This window comes from Oenanthe melanoleuca, chromosome 8 (genome assembly GCF_029582105.1).
Source record: "Oenanthe melanoleuca isolate GR-GAL-2019-014 chromosome 8, OMel1.0, whole genome shotgun sequence".
In the NCBI taxonomy this organism is placed as follows: domain Eukaryota; kingdom Metazoa; phylum Chordata; class Aves; order Passeriformes; family Muscicapidae; genus Oenanthe; species Oenanthe melanoleuca.
The window spans coordinates 17,715,029-17,736,352 of NC_079342.1; the positions used below are offsets into that span (position 1 = coordinate 17,715,029).

Consider the following 21,324-nt stretch of genomic DNA (forward strand, 5'->3'; position numbering starts at 1 on the left):
TTGGTGTGGGCATCATGCTATCTTCTCCTGATAAATGTTCCCAGTTGTTTTTGAGTTAACTTACTGAAATGTGATCTCAACCTTCTACATTGCCTTGGTCATATGGAGACCCCCTTTCAAATGAAGCTTCAGGTGGACAAAATGGATGTAATTGATGTGGTTAGGCTGGGTAAATATAATGTACTTACTCTTTGTTGTGTTTTCTTCATTATTTTAAGGTATTCTCAAATGTGTTACTATGTCCATCACTTGCTTTCCTCCACCAGAAGTTAGACATGTTCTAGCATCAGTCAGTGTTGTAACCTCTGCCAGATGGCTGCACACACATGAACAGATACCTGTGCGGTTCATTCGTACTGAGAGATGGTGTTGCCTCTGTCAGGAAGGGTGGGGTGTATCTCTTCTTTCCTTTTGAAGACCTTCGTTAGACCTTCAGGAATTACATGGACCCATCCAGGAAAAGATTGGAAATCCAGGAGAAAAGCAGAATACAACTACGTGCAGTTCTAAAACCCTCCATAATCACTGTGTTGACAAGGCTTTTGGGTTAGACTTCATCCCTTGGTGATGCTGGATGAAAGATAGATCAGCTCACAAGCACAGGAAACTCCCTGTAGTATTTGTAGTGAGAAACATCCTCCCTGTGCAGCTTTTTGTGGCAGAACCACTACTGAAGAATGGACTCGTGATACCTGAGCTGGCAGGTCTCTAGCACCTGGCCTTCCCCCTCTGGAGCACACCTCTGCTGGCAGCTAGATTCAACAGCTGCCATGCTTCTCTAGAGAAGTGTCCTCTTCCCTAAGCAGGGGAATTTTTTCCTAACAACTTCCTGCCTAGTATTTTGGGAAACCCAGACAATATGTACAGGGTACCTACCTACTCTGTGCAAGAAGTGGTAAAATTTGGAAAGCCAAAGCAAAGCTGGAGTGATCACCTACAGCTGGCTGATTGCATTTATTTTTAATTAAGTTACACTTTTTCATGCTCTCTTTTGTGGCTCTCCTATTGTCTCTGACTGCTGCATTCAAGGGTCTTCATCACTCAGGACTGCTCTGTGTACTCTCAGGTAACCTTAAGGTGACTGTCCTTCTTTTGCTGCCAGCGTTGGCTCTTGCTAGACAGGATTCTTAATTTACAGCCCTGAAGCACAGCACAACGTTTTGTAGATGCTTTCTAATGCTTAAAACTGCTTTGTCTGGAGCTGGCAATGCCCTCGTTAACCCCTGTCACCTGAGGCTTTGCATTTGGCTCTGTTCTCTTTGCTGAGAAGTAGCAGTGATGTGGAAATCAGATGTCTTTTATAATGCCAGACAGCCTTTGCCAGGCTACAGGATGTCACCAATGTCTAAAGAGATGACATGGGGAAATATATAAAACCGGAGGGGAAAATAGATGATCATGTGTCTCATTAATTTTGGTTTTAATGGTGTGTTGCTTTGAGGAGATGTCACAGCTGGGTGAAGGGGGAGCAGGACACTGGCCAGTGTGTGTTTCATGTAAGTCCATTGAGCAGCATTACAGCAGTGTCTCAAACTTAGCACAGATCCTGGCTTATTTTTACCAATTATATAGAAAATCCTGACAGGATCTCAATTGGAGTAAGGTTGAGATAATTCGGATTTTTTCTTAAAAACAGAAACATCAGGGAAATGAATAGCCTTGTTTGGATTTTGTGGAAGATGTCCAAAACATAAAAGCAACCACAGGCTGAAACTCACTTGTAAAGTTCCTAGGGTGACACTTTCCTGCTTCCAAAGCACTTGCAGGGAAAACTTGCTCTTCTAACCTGAGGGACTGTCTTAGAAGCTTGAAATTCTTTGTCTTCTCTGTTGGTGTTACAGCTGCAAGCAGCCAGTCAGGTCTAGTGCAGCAGAGCCAAAGCACACCTACTTGGCTACCACAGCTTGGCATACCTGAGGCAGCAGGTGGAAAGAACAGGCTGTGGCAGCAAGGAGGAATATGACCTGAGAAGTGCAGGGATTAGTGTGTTGTCTCTGAAGATCTTGGGTTTGAAGGATTTCAGTCAGGAAATGTTTAGTACTTCTAACTGTCCTGGTTTCTTAAAACATCATTTGCCATCATTGAATTTGCTTTCCAAAACTGGAAGGATGCAGGGTGTAAATGAAGATTACTGGCAATTATATAGGGTTTGGAGCCCCTTTATTTCAGCAGAGGTTCTGCTTGAAGTAAGGGTTTGTAGGAGAGTTTGTGATTCTGTTTGGAAGTAGGTGAAGAAGAATACCAGCATGAAATACCAAATTCAGTTTAAATCAAGCTTGTACTTCAAAGTGTAAAACTGTACAGATAAAATAATCAAATATTCCCCTGCCGCAGTACAGTGTCACAAGACTAAAATTTCTCTTGAAATACCTGAACATTCAGTAACTATCTCTCCCCATGTCTCTGAATCATCTCTCTCTGAAGCTCTTTGTTGCATGGGATTATTTCATGCCATCTTTAATGAGTTTCTGTGTTTAGGATGCCAACAAGGCTTCGCAAGTGAAAGCGTCAAGTGGCTTCCTCTCTGATGTGGGGTTTGTTTTTTTTAAATGCTCAACATATTTGTAGCAATTCTTCTATTCCAGTCTGGAATGGATGCACGTTACCCTCAGTGTTTACACTGTAAGGTTATCCTTTTAAAGAATTCCTGGGGGAAGTTCAAAAGGTTTTTTTTTTTTCTTTGAAAGATTCAGTGTCTCTTTTTGTGTGTATGTTTCTTACTTGAAAGAAGGAAAGGGAGAGGGGGAAGTGGAAAAAAAGTGCTTTATCTGAAAAGAATCACATCAGCTTCACACTGATAGAAGCTGCTGTCATCTCTTAAACGGCTTAGCACAGTCAAAAGGCAAGAGGACTTAAAACAGTGTCTTACACAGGGATCGATGGGTGGAACACATAACTCGTAACTGCAAAAAAAAAAAAGCAGCTCAGGGGGAGAGATAACGGTAATGATTGCATTGAGGGAAGCTTGAGGGAGGCTTGTTCTTTGTAACACAGCTTCAAAGGTGTCTGGACTGGTGCCTAAGCAAACTGTCCTGTGAAGTTGCTGCCTCTGTAGGTCTGGGGAAGGCGGGGGTTTGGGGGGATGCTTGCACCCTTCTGTTTCTTAACAGATGGGACAAAGATTAGTAAATGCCAGGTTAGCAGCTCCCTTCTGCTGCCTCAGATTTGAGGAGAGGATTTTGTCACTCGGTCTGTTTCCGTGTGTTCTGGGAGGCAGCTTGCCCAGGAGAGGGGCTGGAGCAGAGCAGGGCTGGGGCGGTTGGGGAGCTGGGTGTTGGGCGGGATGTCAGTTTATCGATCGCACCTCAGTCAGGAGAGCTGCGGGCGCAGCGCTCTGAGCACGAGCGGCAGCGTGCTTAATGTGATTGAAAGGCAGTTAAAATGGCGGTGACCTTTTCAGGGGGAATTAGATTGCCTGCCAAGAGTGGTTAGAGGGAGTGATAACGCCAGCTTGAGGAAGCTGTCCAGTCTGCTTCAAAGGGAGAGAGACAGGGAAAGCAAGCTGGCAGCAAGTACCGTTTAAAGCACGAACCATGCGGTCTGATAGAACAGAGATTGCTGTCCTCTTTAGATATGAAAGAATTGAAGAATTGTAGCTAAGTTCTCTCCACCCACCCTGTCCTCCTCTTCTCCCCTCCAGCTCCCCCACCCAAAAGCCTTCCCCTAGGTACAGTAGCAAGCTAGTCAGCACTGCTCTTCTCAGTTTCTTTTGCTTCAGCAAATCAGTTGCATCAAAAATAACACAGAAGAGAGAAAGACTTTGAAAATGTTAAAATGGCAAGCAGGGCATTTTCAGGGAAGGATACTTTCTAAGAAAGATCAACTGACAAGAATCTATCTGATAGATTGTGATACTCTTGAAGAAGGAGAAGCACACAGGGATTACTTAACTCTGAAGTTTCTCTTTATTTTTTCTGGTATTTCTTTTTATTTCTCCATGCTGCCCTTCTCCCAAGCTACCAAAGGGCTTGGATCTATTTGCTAATGTCTTACCAAGGGGAAAGAGCAGCAGAACTAAGTGTATGCATAGGGGGACTTGGTAAAGCCTTTATAAGCTGTAACAAACTATAGTTATCCTTGGGTGTCCATTTGCATTGGATCTCATGTCATGTACAATTAGGGCAGCTGCCTGGAAAGTAGGGCTGTATTAAAATGTTTAGAAGTTTGTAGGAAATGGCTGCAGTCCTCCCATTGCCAGCTTTCTATCGACACAGAATCAATACATGTTTCAGTTTGAGCAGCCTTTGTCCAGTGTGGGTTAGTTGTCCCAGAAAGAGCATTGGGGCAGTAGCTGTATGCTCCTCCAGTTTGTTCTTCTAAATCTATGCAGCATTAGAATCATTCTTTCATGTGCGAGGTTCTGGCCTCGGAATCTAAATAGATGCTTTTTAGTTCTCCTGCCTCAACAGCAGCTTTTTGTGATCATAGTGACTTCTTGGGTCTGGTAACTGCCTGGCAGAAAGCTCCAAATAGAGAAGGAAGACTCACTTGTGCTTCTCTATGCAATTTCATGAAAATTGAACTTTACAACAAAACTCTTAAAATCTGTGTTTAACGTGTGTGGAAACTGAAGCATGGAGAAGCATCTCTAGCTTCTCTAGCATCTTCTCTATAACACTAGTTAATAAAGATGGTAGCAGAGGTGGTGACAAACCTTAAAAGTCTTACTCTGGAATCTCACCTAGTAGCCAGCTGTGCCCTTCTTCTCAGATAAAATATACAGGAAAGCTTCAAGAGGCAAGGAGACTTCCTTTTTTTTCTATGTCAGGAGATTCAGACTGCATTTAAGGTTACACTGGTAAGAGGGTATAAACTGATCTATTCAAATGCAGCAAAAGCATTTGAGCTGAACAGTAAATGTGTGACTTCTCTTAAGAGACTGTGTGGGAAATGGAAGATGTCATTGGCATACTTTAGCCTTTTGGAAGAGTGGTCTAGTAACTGGAATCATCTTTGCTACTGCTGTGTAGATGAGCCAGAATTCATTCCTTTTACCTTGGCAGACTAAAACAAACTTCAGCTTGGATACAAGAGCAGTCTGTGGTAAAAGTACAGGGAATCTTTGCTGAAATCAAAATCTTAATGTTCCTCTCATTTAGCAAGAGCTCAATTCAGTGCATTTCTCTGCCAGGTTTCCAGTGTCAGCCTCTCTCTCTAAGATGAATGTGTCTGCACATCTGACTGTCTTTCCCAGCCTTTCAATCCTTGAATTTTAGCCTTCCTGTGGTTAGGTTGCTACCTTCTGCTGGTCACTTCTACCTGCTGTAAGCTTCCAAGTAGGCAAGAGGTATAAATTTCATGTTCCTCAAGTGCTTTGTCTCTGCTTTATGCCCCTTACAGAGGGCTGCTGAGCCCCAGAGCACTTGTAGCCCTTGTGTAAAATTGGTAATCCTGGTAATGCCTCCATTGCAGAAGGACAGTAATTTGGACTGGTCTGATGGGGTAATCCAACACTTCTTAACGTTTGCAGCTCTCTTCCTTGAGAGCAAGTGCTTGCCCATAAGGTAATACTTGACCTAACAATGCTAACAAAGTCTGTTTGCATAGTGTTAGATTCAGTAATCACATGGGCTGCACCTGATTCTTTCTCTGTAATTGTGTCTGCATATAGAATTTGAAGGATTCTGTATTTAATAAATATCTCTTAAGTATTGTCCTGTATATTAATACTGTAAGTTGACTCCAGTGAGGCAGAAAAACAGATTAGAATAGTATGTGATTTAAGAAGAAAAACCTCTTACCTTACATACAAAAGCCAGCTTGACCTGCTCTGTAATTGATGCCCAATGTCATGTGTGTTTGGAGTTCACATAATTCTTCAAGGAATACCATTTTGTTCATTTTGGAACACAAAGTAGACAATGGGACTTAGCAAAGTGAAAATCATTTTAACTGGGAAAAAATAAATTGGTGAGGATAGCCATTAAAATTTCTCATTGCTGATTTTACATTTTTGTTAACTTGAATCGATACAAAAATATAAGAATCTTATTTTTATGCTCAAACTGCTAGCATGCGTTCGTTGAAAGGAACACAACCAACTAAACCTTGGTGGTTGATTTATATAACGCCCTCAGCCACTCTAACCAGGAAAAGATTTTCTGCAGAAGAAGTGGAATTCTCTCCATTTTACAGTGTTACATATTCTAGTTTTGGGATGAAAAGAAATGTCTGTCAACCCCTTCCTAGAGGAAGGAGGGGAAAAGAAGAAAACAGAAACTGCAGTTTTAAACACCTGAAACTACTCAATTTTTTGAAGTAGTCTGGGTTTCAGTTGACAGTTCCTTTAAACTTCAGGTTTTGTAGATCTCAGACATCAGTTGCTCTGCAGTCCAGTTTTCTGCTGGTCTGTTAGCTGTGGTTTTGGAAATCCCAAGCTTTGGTAATCTGATAAATTTTTAATTTTTTTCCCTCAAGGGTCTGCAGTTTTGCTAGGACTGCAACCTACTTCTTGGACACTCAGGTCAAACTTGAGCTTTAAGCACACAATAGTTGATTGACGTGATTTTAATAGCATTTTAGAATACAGTTGTTAAGTCAGGGGCAGTGAGATGTTTCTAAAGAAAAAAAGAGCACAGGTCTCAATGGCTCTAAACAGCTCCTGTCTCCGTGTGTCGTCTCCTACACGCGGCGGTGAAACACATTATCGAGTGGTGCCCGGAAAGTGGCTAACTGCGTTTGACACGCGCCAACTCCCTGCCTCCACACTGGATAATTGCATTGTCAACTGTTCAGCAAAGTGGCAGGTGACACTGCAGCCGGATTGATTGTCCTACTATGGAGGCTCCCAAGACTGTCAGCCACCCAATCGATGGAGTTTACACAAGACACTGTGACTGCATCTGTAACTAATTTCAGTTTGAACCTCGCAAGATGCGGCTGTCCCTGTTTCCTGGCCTCCCTTCTTTGCTTGCATCTTCTCCCTGAATAAGGAAGTTGTTTTTTCCTGAAAGCCTGGTTTTATTTCTTGTTTTGGAGCTGGAAGTGAAGAAATCAATGATGTGTTTTGTGGTTTCAGAGTTGAGGGCATTACAGCACATGGCTAACTAGCAGCTCCAGTTTTGCAATCAATAGACTGATCAATTGATTAAATTAGCACTGATTTTTCTTTCTTCTTTCCAACCTAGAAAAGAATTAGTTTGGGAGGAAGAACACATGTGTTTGGCCTATGAAATTTAGCCCTTGGTTTTTCCAGTCCTTGGTTGCCTTTCCCCTATGAATACAATCTCTGTGCTCATCATTATTTAAAGCAAACTGCATTGAGCCCCACCACTGGCAGCAACCCACTGTAAGCCAGGGTGTCACATTCAGCTGTTCACCAGCCTTGCTGCTTCATGCTCGGCTGCCTTAGAAAAGTCATCCTCCGAGCTCTGCTGTGCAGCTTTATTATTGGCAAAGTTGCGACATTCCTGTGATCCCTGTCAGTGGTGCTTATTGATCCAGTGATGTGAATCTGCTTAGTGATTCAAGATTACTTTAATTCTCCCTCTTCCTGTTTTTTGTTAGTTTCCACCCTCTCCCCAGGGGAATAAAAGCTTTCAGATACACCTTTCCCTAACTGTGGAAAACAAGCTGTAGCTGCAAAGACCACGACTGTTGCTGCTGCTTTTGTACTTCAGCTCTGGGTTTTGGAGAGCAGCCCTTGAGATACACAAGGCTATTCTCACCTTCCTGTATTACATCAGCACGAGGCTCTAGGAGACAGCCATGAATTGCCAGACCAGATCAGACTTTTGGTTCGTTCCGAGTCTGTTTTCCCCTCTGCAGCCGTAGTCTTTACCTGATGGTTTACAGGAGGCATAAAAGACATCTCTGGAATATTCCTCAATGCTGCAAGGGGTGGGGAAGCCTCTTCCTGAGCCTTGCAGCAGCTGGCTCTTCCCCTGTACAGCAGTGCTTGCCTGCCCTTTGTTCAGCATGCTGCTGCAAAATTATGGTAATGGTCGTAAAATTATATGGCCCCTTTCCTTAAAGGCAGCTGTTTCTGTGATCTGTTAGCAAAGATCACTGTAAGCATCCACACTGGTGAGCAGTCAGGTCTCTGACAGCCCATTTGTGCCTCTGTGGGAGCTAATAGAGAGCATCAGATGGATGCATCTGCTGTTTCAGGTGTGTGCTGTAACAACACAGTTGAGTGTCAGTTTTCCAGGTAAATCACCCTTTAGTTTTAAATGGATCTGGCTCCAGAGGAATAAAACCCTTGTTTTGTAAGCAACTTTTCATGGCTTCTAAATGTCTTTTTTTTCTGCAACAGACTGAGAGCATCACCAGAACTATTCTACCCCTCTAGGTGCTAGGAAAAAGTGGGGGAACAATTTCACTGTTGAAAAATAAGGCTGGGGAGGCATTATGGATCTGTGGAAGGACTTGTGTTCAACATGGCTTCATCTTTGCCTTCCTTTCATTTTCAAGAATTTTTAGTGGCTTTCTCTGCCTTCCCAGGTGTCTCTTACAATAAAATGGCATCCATGCCACCTTGTCCTCTTAGTACTAGTTTGGGATACTTCAGCAGCTGATGAAATAAACCCAGTTTAGAGCCATTCTTGGAAGTATGTGAAGCCTAGCCGTGAGTCTGCATAAACTACTTTTATTGCTTCATTGTTTTTACTCTCCAAGAAGCCAATGAGTGACATTGTGATAAGAAAATAGAGTGAACGTGCTGGAAAGGGAGGTTGTACAGAAGGGGGTCACTGCAAGGAGTGTAATTAGCAAAGGCTGCAGTTCTGGAGATTTATGGGAAGCTTTTCTTCTGTCCTGGGCAAATGTATACTACCTGCAAACAGAATGAATGCCTCTTCCCAGGCAAAATAGGCCCCAGTAGAGCTCTAGGCCTCTGAGAAGGATTTGGATTTAGACCCATTTATAGAATTTACGCAAAACTTTGGATTTCTAGAATATTTCCAGTATAGATTTTACATACACACATGCTCCCATTCCTTGGGGACCAAACTGGAGAAATGTTAGTCATCCACATGAGTTTGATCCTCTGCATGAGCAGTATCTAGTAGCTGCATTCACAACAGTGGTACAAATAGTATACTGCAAATAGTATACTGACATCCTATTTTTCTTCCCTGGCTTTCTTTGGAGTGATAATTAAATGTAAACATATAAACAGAACAGCTGGTCACCAAAACTGATATGCCTAGAAAGGAGTTGAGAAGCAGGGGTGAGGCACGGTAGGTCTGTGTTTTCTTGTGCTTGTGAAAATAGGCTGGGGTCGTTTGGTTTTGCTGTGCTCTGGTTGTGTTACCATTCTGCCCCTAAGACTGCCAGTCTGTGAGCTCATGCCGAGCAGGAGACAGCACTGCTGTCAGCACCTGAAGCAGCATATGTTGTCACTTGGACCATCTGCTACTGGGTGTGATGGAGAAAAGGAGTGACTTGAATGTGAAGCCCTTTTATCTGTTCTGTGAATCTGCTTATATCTTAACCTGGGCCACCATTCACTGGAGAGTTGATCAGGTGACCACTCATCAGGAGGACTGCACAAAGGAAGTAAGATTTGAGAAGCAGTGCAGAGGTCAGAGAGGATGCTTAGGCATAGGAGACAACTTAAGAGAGAGAAAAGTGCTATGATAACTTACAAGAAGGGGAAGGAAAGGATTTCTGGTGAGATTTATCTGCAGACATTATTAATAGGTAGATATAAAGAATGGGAAGTGTTTTCACCTTCAAGCTCAGCTGATTCCTGTATCCTGCCAGTGCTTGAAGCTGACAGCAGTTAAGAGGCATGCGAATTTTTCCTGCTTTTCTGACCTCTGAGTCAGTATTTCAGAAACACTGTTGCTTGTGTGGAGTACCTAAATTTTTCAGAAAGTAACTAGAATTGATGCTCAGGCAGGCTGCTCTGAGAGCAGCCCAAGCAAAGAAAGCTGTGTACACAGGGCTAGGTAAGTGATGTTGATAGGTACATTCTGATTGATGGGCGAGTTTGTCTCCCAAACTGTCACAGGGTTTATAGAGGTGCCACTCAATACCAGCGCTGGAATTGCATGTCAGAGCACCTGGCTACAAGAGCAATGGGGATTGGAGACGGAGCTGTAACTTTGTTTTTTCTCTGCCTAATGGCCCCAGCGTCTGACCTGCCTGTTCACTCCTGTTTGTCTGGTCCTTAAGGAGGCAGCTGGGATTAAGACTGTCAGAGAATTGTGCTGCTTTAGCATCAGGAGGCTAATTGTATTGGGGCTGGCAGCATATGACGAAGGGTTGCCTCCTATCAAATGTACAGCAAGAGCAAAAAATTCTTAACAAGGGACAGGAAAGATATAGAAGAGTCTGCACTGAGTTTGTTCTTTTTTCATCTAAAAGCAGTATTTTCAAATTCACATGTGGAATTACATTCCTCAGGCCTTGGGTGACTCCTAAGAGTCACAGCTGCTTCTGTGAATAACAGATGGTGTCTCTTATGAGTTCCTAGGTCAAACTCACAGGTTAGATTTCAGTTGTTGGATTTCACTTTGTTAACACGTGGGAATAAAGTTCTGATTCTGAGCATTGACCTCTAGATAACATACTGGCTTTAGAGGTCTCTACTCTAGGCAGTGTTGCTGATGGCTGTGAATTACTGTGTGACCTTCAAAAGCAGAGGCTTGGTGGAGGAACCCTTCCCTCTTCTCAGTGCACACTGTTGAATTTCAAATCACCCAAATGGAGTTGGTAGAGGGGCTTCTGGAAGCTCTTGTCCACTGCACTCCATTTCACATTTTCTTTTCTCCTGGATGGCAGTGTGCACCACCAGCAGGAACTGGAAGTTGTGAGCCCTCTTTACATTTGGGCTGAGTTAGTGAGAAGCAGGTGTGATCCTTTTGGGCCTTCCTTGCATTTAGTGGTCTTCTTAATCCATTTATAACAGCACTTGTCCAGAAATCTGGTTTGAATGAGCCTGAGATGAATGAATAATGTCAAGCAGTTCAGACGTCAAATATTTGAACAGCTGCGTGGGTGTTTTCACTGGCTTTGTACATGGAAGCAACCCCAGGAAGTTCGACAAGGAGGGTCAGGTTGAAATTGTGGCACCAAACCAAATCCCACTGGAACTGGCCTCAAAATACATCCCTGCTGCAAAATGACAAGGTATTACAAGATGCTGGTTGCAAGCTGTTTGTAGCCCAGGTGATGCTGGGCTACAATTTGCATCCCATATCTTAGTGTTTTGTTGTGTGCAGGAGCAGTACTGGGATTTTTGGATCTTTTGATTCACTTCTGAAACATACTTTGTGACTTTCGTTTTTCCTTCTTATTTAATGCAGCTTCTGAAGTCCTAAAACTGATAGCACAACTTATATTCAGTGTATTCTTTTGATTCATGGATGTTACTTTGTTTAGCATACAGTTTCTAAATCATGGGTTTTTACCATATTGCAATGGACTGCACTTGGTCACATAAAAAAAATCCATATTAAGTGAAAAACTGAGAGTTGGATCACCTGATTATTCCTTCCTTTAGGTGTCAATCTGGGAGTCCTTGTTTGATCAGAAAAGAAAATTTACCTTTCCTCTGCCCCTCATTTTAACCTATGAACTTCTCTGCAGTGCTGTCCTCTCTGACTGAAAGCTTCTCTCAGATCGTCCCTGTGTGTATTTGCCATCATAACACTGTCCAAACTCTCCCCTTGTACAGTCCCTGTTTAAGAAGTATAGTAGTCTGCTGGCAGCACAGCTAGGCAATAGAGCTAGATTCAGCCAAAGCTCTGGCATATTTTCCTTCCAGACTTAAACAGGATTTTCTTAAATACAAAGGTCTTGAGAGCAAGGACACAAGGATTCTGAAGTCAGGGTGCCTTAGTATTTGTAAACTGTATTGCAGTAAGCAGATCTTCTCATCTTAAGCTCTAGCTATAAACCACCAGTTGGCTTGAGTCACTTGGAAACAAAATTGATGGGAAGGTGCATATCTGCTGTGTGCTTGGCATGCTTGCAGAGACAGTAACATGGGGGATGGTCCCACTTAATGTTCACTCATTTGGCCACCTCCCCCCCCACCAAGGCACTTGCTCTGAGTATTCATTGTCTGGCTAATGTTCAGATCACCTCCTGGGACTGGCCAAGTCACAGCTCCAGCTTTGCATGATTTGTGTCTCCCACAGCTACAAGAAAAATGAAGACCTGTGTGACCAAAGTTTATGGCCTTTGAGAAGTGATGGGCTAAAGTAATGCCAGGTGCAGGGATGGTGTTACTGCAGGTTAAATGCCACGCCTATAAATTACCACCCCATCAACCACTCTTGACTTTTAAAGCAGCGTTGAAAGACTATCCAGCTTCTTTGACAGGTCTCTCTTACCCCTCTAAATCTTCTCCCAAACATTGTGATGAACTGAATGAGTCAAGATTTACTAGATGAGCCATTGCAGCAAGAGGAGGCAGCTTTTGGCACATGTTGGCTGGTAGTGTGCAGCCTGTATGTGAAACACTCTGAAAGGGGTCTGCTGGAAAAGGGCTGCCCCAGTGACACCATGGGGGTGACTTACAGCCATGGCTCCCATGGTACCTGCCACGGATGTGGGTGCTGCATTGTTGGTGCTAGTTGTGTTACCTCTGCTAAAAATTAAGACTGGCAATTACTTTGAAGCAAAAGGTAGTTTATACTTCTAGGGAAAGGTTAGTCTTAAAATCATTGTCATGCTATAGTTGTCACTCGTTAAGGACCTTCTTGATATTCAGGGAAGAGAAATATCAAATCCATATAAACAAATTTTATTGGGTGCTTAATGAATCAGTGAGAGCATCCGTTCCTAGAGAGCGACAGTAAAGGACTGTGTCTGCATGGTATCCTTGGAAATGAGACCTTTGCTTTGCCCTGCTGTCTGCACAGATGCAGACTGTTAGAAATATAGTTCACTCTTCTGGGCTTATGCTGAGTGTGCTGGTGAGAACCCAGTGGGATGAACAGACTTGGACATCTGAAGGCCTGAAAAGGCTGTCCTAATGCTTTGGAATATCCTCATATTCTTGCATATAATATTCAGTGCTTCTACAATAATTTTAGTCTGTATTCTGCATTTAGAACCACAGTTGCAGTACAGGAACGTAGCCCTTTTGGGGCTTTGTTACAAGGCCAAGGCAATACCTACCTTACTCTTTCACTCTTTGCAGTTGGGATGTGTTCCCTGGTCTACCACAGACCTAGGTCACTAGCCCTCTGCATGTGCCGGGTCCTTCAGGCTCCAGCAGGTACCTCTGTCTGAGCCAGGTGTCCAGTTCTGCTGTCTGGACATGGGTGTTAGGTGAAGGAACATGCCAGAGGCAGCTGCAATGAGTACATTTCTGTCTGCATAGCTAATGTACCCAAACAACTTAGATCTGCTGCAAAATTGAACACAAATGAGGACCTTGCAACCAACACCCTACAGTTCAGGAGGTCTTTGCTTAATATTCAGTCTTAAGGAGAAAGCATATTCAGTGTTAGCTCTCATAAAGAGTAAATATGCCTTCTCATAAATATGCCTTCTGTAGTTTCCTCTGTTAATAAAACCTGGGCAGAAAATACCGTGTGAAGATTCATCTTTGTAGGTGTTTGTGCAGATTCAATTAAAAGAAGCCTGGTTACAGTTTACAAAATTTTTGGGACCAAAGTAAATTTATAAATTGTTAGAAAGTGGGAGTTGATGCACGATCAGCCTCAGGTGGAACTGTAAGTGATTGCTTCCTGCTGGAGTTGGGACTGGATGTGTGCCTGACCCACCTGTGCTGGAAGAGCAGAACTCTTGATGAGTTGCATTGCAATTTTTTCATGTAAGTGCTTGTAAGAAGCTGTTAATGACAGAAGTCTGGGGTTTTTTTTCCCTTTTGTAGAAGCAGGTTTGCTGTTCTTAAATGTTTTGTTTTAAAAATGTATTTTAAAATTGAAAAGATGTTTCTAATTGTATTTTAACCTCTGCCTGCTGTCTGCATCTGAATTAAGTAATTCAGAACGTCCTTGTGGCCTTCTCTTACCTGCTAGTAGTGTGGATTTTGCATTAACTACTTCAGTGAAAAATAAGTCTTTCCTATTTAGTTTCATTGCTTTTTCTATCTTTGAGAGAGACCCTTACAGTGACTTCAATTCTAAAATAATTCACGTGGAGAGCTAAAAGTCAAGAATGTTCCATTTTCAATGTTGGGGGCATTTAGAGCATAAAATCTCGGAAGTTAGACCATTTCTGTGAGTGTTCTTGTGCAGTCTTTGGAGAGGGCACCTTTTATGAGGCTGTAAAGAGTAAAGGACAGCCTGCAAACTGGTGCTGTAGCACCTTTCTTGGGAGATCTCCTACACTTCATTTCCAATTCAAATGCTCATCCATGGGTTTTATTTTCTTTCAGGTTCTGGGTTTATCATGTGCAGCGGGAAGGAGAATCCAGACAGCGACGCTGACCTGGATGTGGATGGAGACGACACACTCGAATATGGGAAACCACAGTATCGTTTTTGAAAGGCTCTTACCAAGGGGGAGCCCAGAGGTGCATCTGCCCTGGGAAATGGTGGATAATCTGTGTCCAGCTCTATTGGAAATGACACAGCCTTCTCCAGTTACCATGTTATTTGAGCTAGGAGGGGTTCCCCATTACTCCCTTTGAGATCCTGCTGTTGATACAGCACTGCTTCAGACCTGGTTGAAATCTGTAGGAGACATTGCAAGGGATCAGTTAGAGTTTCTCTATTCTGTTTCATAAACAATCTTTTGCCTCCATCCAGGTTTGTTCCGTATGGATAGCTTTTCCTGCTTCATGGGTAGGAATTGAGTTTATTTTCCACAAGACACCCTTTTGTTTTCAAGGGGTTTGTGCAGTAAGTGCTATTCACCTTCCACTCTGAGAGGTGTGATTTTTTCTTTTTCCCTTTCATTAGACATGAATGTTCATGGGAACTATCATTAAAGGCAGATTTTGGGAACTTCTCTATCTGGGAGCAGGCTCTTTGAGCACAGCTCTGGGAGACCAGTGAGCAGACTTCTGCCCACAGCGGTTGTAATAGGCATCAAGGAAGAATTCCTGTAAGGGCATTAGACAGACCTGCCTTACCTGTGATTAGGGGCTATGTCCAGCTGTAGAATTAGGTTCTGTTGAAATCTGTACCAGCCTTTAGGATTGAATCTCTAACTCTCCACTGGTAAAAGAACTTTGTACTTCAAACAGAATTTGTGAGATTGTGCAGATTAGGTTTGCATGGGTTCAGGAACTGGTTTTCCCTTTCCAAGAAGCTGTAGAATCATGTTACTATCAAAAGATTTCTGTTTCTTTCCACCTAAAACAAAACTAATTCAGAATTTAAAAGCAGACCCCTTTGTGGATACCAACCTCTGTTTTTTTAAGTTGTTCCCAGTTGGAATCAATTTGTTTTATATCTCAGTGTCCTAACCATCTCAAAAACCTTTCCACTGTCTGCAGCAGGGCTGTATGTTCCTTAACCCTTTGTGCTTAGGTACACAGAGGCAGACATTATCCCTTGCACTGGAGAAGAGCCAGGTGAAGCCAAAGAAAGGGAGGCGCTCCGAGGTGCTGTTTTAAAGTAAGTATCATGTCTTTCTATATTACTGCATTCATTACTCTTGGGGAGTCTCAGCTTTTGGAAGATACCTGTTCACTTGAGTGCAAGGGTTGCAACAAGAGACTTAAAAAGAAGCACAGTGTGACAGGTAGGTCTCCATTTCTACCTGTGCAGCCTCAGTAAAGCCTCCCTGTACACTCTCCCTCTCTGAGCCACCCTTCTGCCCAGCCAGTGCCATCTTTGCCCTGAACAGTGCTGACAGAGGATGAATTGAGGAAACTGTGCTGGGCTAAGGCCTTACGCATCCTATTGCTTCATGATGAAATGTGGCCTCTAGCAGTGTACAGTGTGATGCCACTGGAATCTTGGTTGGCACCCCACATGTAAGAGTCTGGCACCCCACGTGTGACTTCACTGCATCCAATTACATGTTGTGTGGTGTGCAAACTAATCCTTCTGTATTCAGCTCTGGGTTGGGGCAGGATGTGTGCTCTGCCCACATACATATGTGGAGAATGTAGGCAGCCAGCATTCAGGGCACTCAGGGAAGCATTCCAGGCAAATAAAATGAGTCTTAACAGGGAGCTAGGATTGCTTTCTAAGCCCTCTGCCCTGCATAAAACAGGACTTAAATTACCCCTCTATCTCTTTCACTGAGTGATCCTGTGGGGTCAAGGTTGAAGTGATTGATAGAGTAGTGAAATGAAGTTTTCTTACTGCTTAGCCTGTCGCAAACAGTAGTTCAAAATTAGGTTTCACTCCATGGAAAAGTGGCATTTGCCACACTGGATCCAAACCATTGGTCCATTCAATACTTTGCTAACCATGCTAGTCCAAAAGCAGGGCCTCTAAGATGCTGAAGCTCCTTCACAGCAAGGACTCTAGTGTTGTAGCAGGAGGTTACTTGGTTATCAGTTGCTATGGACACTTAGTGCTTGGTGAGAGAACTGAGGACCTGAAGCCAGGAGATCCAGTCCCTTCATGTGGCTTGCACCTAACACATTGTTTTGCTGTTTGGACAAGGTCCTTCTTGCACGTTTCTGGGACTTGTTTGCCCATCTCTGCAACTTAAGAGGTGATGTTGCTTGTAAAAGCACTTTGAAATTCTGTCAAGTTTCTGTAGAAATGCAATAGTGTCACTGATGCTATGAAACATGAGCATGTTTTTTGGTTGGCCGTTCTGCTTACATTTTGAAACTTAGACTGATGGATAGAAGTATTAAGAGAGAAGTGGTTGGTGGAAGTGATTGATTTTCCTGAGTGCCAGAATTTTTTGTATTCAACCTTTAGCATATTGTCTTTTTCTCTTTTAGTGGTGGCACACCAAGTACTCGAATAACGCCAGAGTTTTCTAAATGGGCAAGTGACGGTGAGTGTTGAAATTACAAATTGTTAATTTATATACTACAGGAGGGCAGGTAGATAGTCCATGTCTTCTGCTTGCCAGTACTTAGGAGAGGTAGTTACTTATGCTCATGCAGAGTGTCATTAGAAATGTGTTCACATAAAACCACACTATAATTTTGAAACTTTATAGTACAATTAATTGTCAATAATGGCAGCTGGGGAAGTTCCCAAAAATGCCACCTTAACTGGTGTGGTGATGAGAGAGAGGGTTTGGATTGACTTGGTGTCATGTCACTGAAATGCAAACTGCTGTATTAGTGAGGGAGCCAGCAGAGCCTGACAACGTGATGGTGATGTTCAGCTGCTGGGTGTTTAAACTACATAGGTGCACCTATAATTGGGTTTTTTCAACTTCTTTCTTATCTTCCCTTCTTTGAGAGGATATGCTAAAGACTTGTATCTTTTGGGTAGATCTTGTCCTTGCTGGCCTTTGTACGGCAAGAAAAGCCTACCACTCTGAAGCCTTCACCTTTGGAGTGGAAACTCTAGGATCTGTTCTACTTCATGATCTATAGTTGAGACTCCAGAATAAATGAGTTAATGTGAATACGTATCTTTGCATACACTACTCGAAAGCTCATTGGATTGAGAAGGAAGGGGGAAGTGTTATACCCATTTGACTGCTGGGGGTTTTTATTCAATGCCAGCAGCACTGTAAGTGTAAGCTGCAACTTAGTGGAAATATGAGAATAATAAAACCTGTCGCTTTCCAGCTGTAGATGCCAAATCCATTTCCAGAGCTGGGCAGTGCTGCTCCAGCTCCCTTAGGAAGGAAACTGAAGCTCAGCGACCTGAAGAGACATGTCCCAATGATTTTGTTCCCTGTTCTGTTCCTGTCACGCTTTAGGCATTTGATTCCCAGCCTTGAAAGTACCTACAAGAAATAACTACTTGCCAGTGGGAGTGGGGGAAGGGAGTAGAACCAGTTTTGCCAGGGGCATAATGGTTAAATGGAGAACATAGAATATCTATCGCAGGCATTTTCCTCCATGGGATAGGCAATCACATTTATTTTCTGTGATGTGGAAGCACTTGCTCGTAGGTATTATCAGCTTCAGTAGCTACAGCCACAGAGGTGATGAGGAGGCAGCCCTGATGCATTTGCTATGAGCTGTTTTCTTCATACCTCTTACCTGAATCCATGGTGATGAACCTGCAACCCTGGGGCTTGTTCCTGTTCTCATCCCCAACTGGTGTCTCACACCCTCTCCTGTGCTGGGAGCAGCCATGATGAGCAGACTGTTCTATCATTCTACTTATGTGGCATGTATTTTTCTGCTTGTGTCTGTGAGGTCTCAGCAAATGGGAGAGCAGAAAGCAGGGTCTGGGCTGGGTGGATTTGCTCCATCTTTCTAGAAGTATACTTCTGTGTGGCAGCTGTATCAACCCTTTTGAATTAAATCCTGGTTTAAACAACGGCTACATCAGTGGGGGTCAGATCACTATAAAGCAGGGATGGAGCAGGGGTTGTATTTTGAGCCCTGAATCATAGAACCACACTGTCCAGAGAACCACCCCCCCGCCAGACAGGGACACAGCATCAGTCACTTCTCGCTCTTACCAAGAACTGGCATGAAAGTGACTCATTGGGGTCCTCTGAAACTGTGACTTGCTCAGATTATTCCATTGCAATGATCTAATGTTTTCTTACTATTTTTTTTTTCTGTTATTCCCTCAACAGAAATGCCCTCAACGAGTAATGGTGAATGCAGTAAACAGGAGACCATGCAGAAGACCTGTAAAAACAGTGACATTGAAAAGTGAGTGTGAAGTGGGTAGCTTCCCTTTTTCTTGTTTTAAAGAACCATAGTGTCCCATCTGGTGCTCCCAGCAGCAGTGGTAATCTGAAGGTAGGCTTATTTGAAGTTTTTACCACTGAGAAGGGAAGTTGTGCTGCAGCACAAAACCTGAACTTGGAGCACTCACCATTGCTGTGTTCACAGTGGGCTTGTGGGGAGTTCTCCACCAGATATCCATGAGGGCAGGTACTCAGTGATATGGAATTTGGCATAGCTTCCAAAGAGATTCTCCACTGCAAATTGCCTTCTTTTAAATTATGTAAATAGAAATATCCATGCTTTCTTTCTGTATGTTCCACCTTTCATCTCCCAACAAAAGGGAATCTCCCCTTAGCAGTACCGTTACTTGGAAGAAGTCTCACAGAGGGAATTTCTTTTTCTTTAAGATCTATATTGAGCCTTTGTATGGTTCCTAACAGAAATAATGTCTCAGTTTCCAAGTTTTTTACCTGCAGCCCTTTCAGTTGTTCAGAACTTCAAGTCCCCATGTTTGAATATACAGTAGTGGAGGGACTGCTGGACATCACCTTTCCTGTCCCTTTCTGCTCCCTGAATGTGCTGCAGTCTAGTCTGAAATAGAAATAAATGGGTTTATCTGCCCTAGTCATTCGAGTAACAACCTCTATTCTAAACCTTATTCCACATGCTGCTGGGGTGACTTATTGCTTGGGCAGATTTGATGGTCCAAACCTAAAACTACCGGCTGTTCTCTGCTGCCATGGACTGCATTAGCTGGGATGGGACAGTGTTTTAAGTTTGGTGATTATTGCCTGACATAAAACATTACCCCAAGATCAAGTGAGAGACCAAACAACTTGAATAAGGTGGAAGCAATGATATAATGATGGGTTTTAAATATCACATTTTGGGGCGATATCCATGGATAGTTTGGGATGGGGAAAAATCTAGTGATGTAGTATTAAGCTGACTTTACAGAAAGTTGCCATTTTTCTAATGTGGTTTGTTCTCCTCCTGCCATTGATCCTGACTTGAGAGGTTGTGTCCCTGGCACATTTTTATTCCAGGCAGCCTGGCAAAGCATATGTTCACAATCAGAGTTAACTGGGGAAAGTCCCTGCTGTAGAGGGAACTTTTACACTGCTTTGCTGTCTCGGCACTTTCCTTTCTACAAGCCCTTTTGTTAGCATGTCCCAAATGTTGGCTGTCTGCCATTGGGTGCTTCTCGGTCAGCAGACTTTGGCCAAGGACCACTGAGCTGGGAGGCTGCAGGTCAGTGCAGAACCAGCTTTGTCCTTAAAGTGAGCCAACCATTGCATGCTGTCTTGGTGGCAAGGACTCATCCCTTCTGCTGTAATCTGTCAGCCTATGTCTCAGCTGCTGCTTGGCTTCCCTTCGGGCCTCCTGCCTGTCTGCCCAGCAGCCCTCCTTCCTCCCAGATCCACTCCTATTGAAAATCTTTAAACTGTAGGAGCTGAAAGGATTTGACATTTTCCAGAACACTTGAGCTCAAGTGATAAAATTGACATAGCTTTAATAATCTGATCAAAGAGGCTTTAGCTAGCACCATTTGAAGGGTCCCAGAATCCTTTCCAAACAACGCTCGTGCTAACGCTGCTGTGAAGTGCAGAGAGCGAGCGTGTGTGTGTGTCTGTGCACACACACCTTGCTCTGTAATAACCTTGCCTGCTAAAGCTTCTGTTCTGCTAAAAGTCAGTAAAACCCAAAAGAAATTACAGGAAATTCCTTAAATGTCTTGTTCAGTCTTTCCAATAATGTTAATTTTTGAAAGTAGCAGAGGGACCTTTTTGTTTAAGGTACTTTATTTCACCGAGGTTCAGAAAACAAGATGGTGTTTCAGGTGGAGAATTCCTAGCTGCCTTTTTTTTTTTTTTCACTCCTTTCCTTTGAGATTCATGTGTGATAAATAGTTTCTGTCCTGCCATTTAAGGAGTCTGAATGCTCTGTGTGCTTGTCTGTGTAGAGGGGTTCTGTTAAATTAATTGATAACAGAGATCAGAGCTAGAAGCCTACAGAAAAGGAGGGGGAAGGGTTTCTCACTGTCTGGCTGCTTACCAGTCCACTGCTGAGCCATGATATATGGCAGCCTAGCCCAACAGGCTAAATTGATTCATCTCTAGTTCCTGTTTCTTAATCTGGAGCTAAATTGGTTTCATTTTTCTTGTTTTGGGTGGTGCTTACAGGAAGTTTTTGGCAGCATCACTTTACTCTATTGTTTGTAACTTACATTTTTGCCTTTAAATCTGAGCATTATTGATTGGCATGTTAAACCTTGTGTAGCATCTGATTAGCATTTTTTACATTGTCCAGAAGCACATGGCTTAGCACCTGTGTCAGCTGTGCTCTCTGTTTAGAGCAGTGGCTAATAGAGTTAGCAGTGATCTGCCTATTGATCCTTCTCATAAGAGTGGCATTCCTTCCTCCCCTCTTCCAAAAATAAGTCCAGGCAAAGAGAGTAGTGTATTTTTGTTTGGTTTTTAATCCATTAGTACAGTACGGTGAGCAGTTCTCCTTTTGGCACACAGCTGAATTTCTTCACTTGAGCAGGTTTAAATTAATCTAAACATGGGATTTTGTGGGAGAGTCTCTTGCATGTAGAACAGCTAGATGGGCTTTGGAGTAAGTCTGATGCTCTGCTCCTTGTGCTGTGCCAGTTGATCAGTAACTTGGAC

At 43.2% G+C, this 21,324-nt stretch overlaps 2 protein-coding genes across 13 annotated transcripts in view; both read left to right on the top strand.

Moving 5' to 3' along the window:
- The window catches only part of RPS8 (ribosomal protein S8), a 301,449-nt gene that overhangs the window by 211,771 nt on the left and 68,354 nt on the right, over positions 1 to 21,324 (top strand). The gene's annotated exons all lie outside the window — the stretch shown is intronic.
- Positions 1 to 21,324, top strand: part of RNF220 (ring finger protein 220) — a 215,095-nt gene that overhangs the window by 169,957 nt on the left and 23,814 nt on the right. For all 12 annotated transcript variants that reach the window (XM_056497102.1, XM_056497109.1, XM_056497107.1 and 9 more), the window contains 4 exons: positions 14,303 to 14,399; positions 15,402 to 15,488; positions 16,781 to 16,836; positions 18,556 to 18,634. In XM_056497102.1, the coding sequence (XP_056353077.1) occupies positions 14,303 to 14,399; positions 15,402 to 15,488; positions 16,781 to 16,836; positions 18,556 to 18,634 (319 nt within the window). The remainder of the gene's footprint in view (positions 1 to 14,302; positions 14,400 to 15,401; positions 15,489 to 16,780; positions 16,837 to 18,555; positions 18,635 to 21,324) is intronic.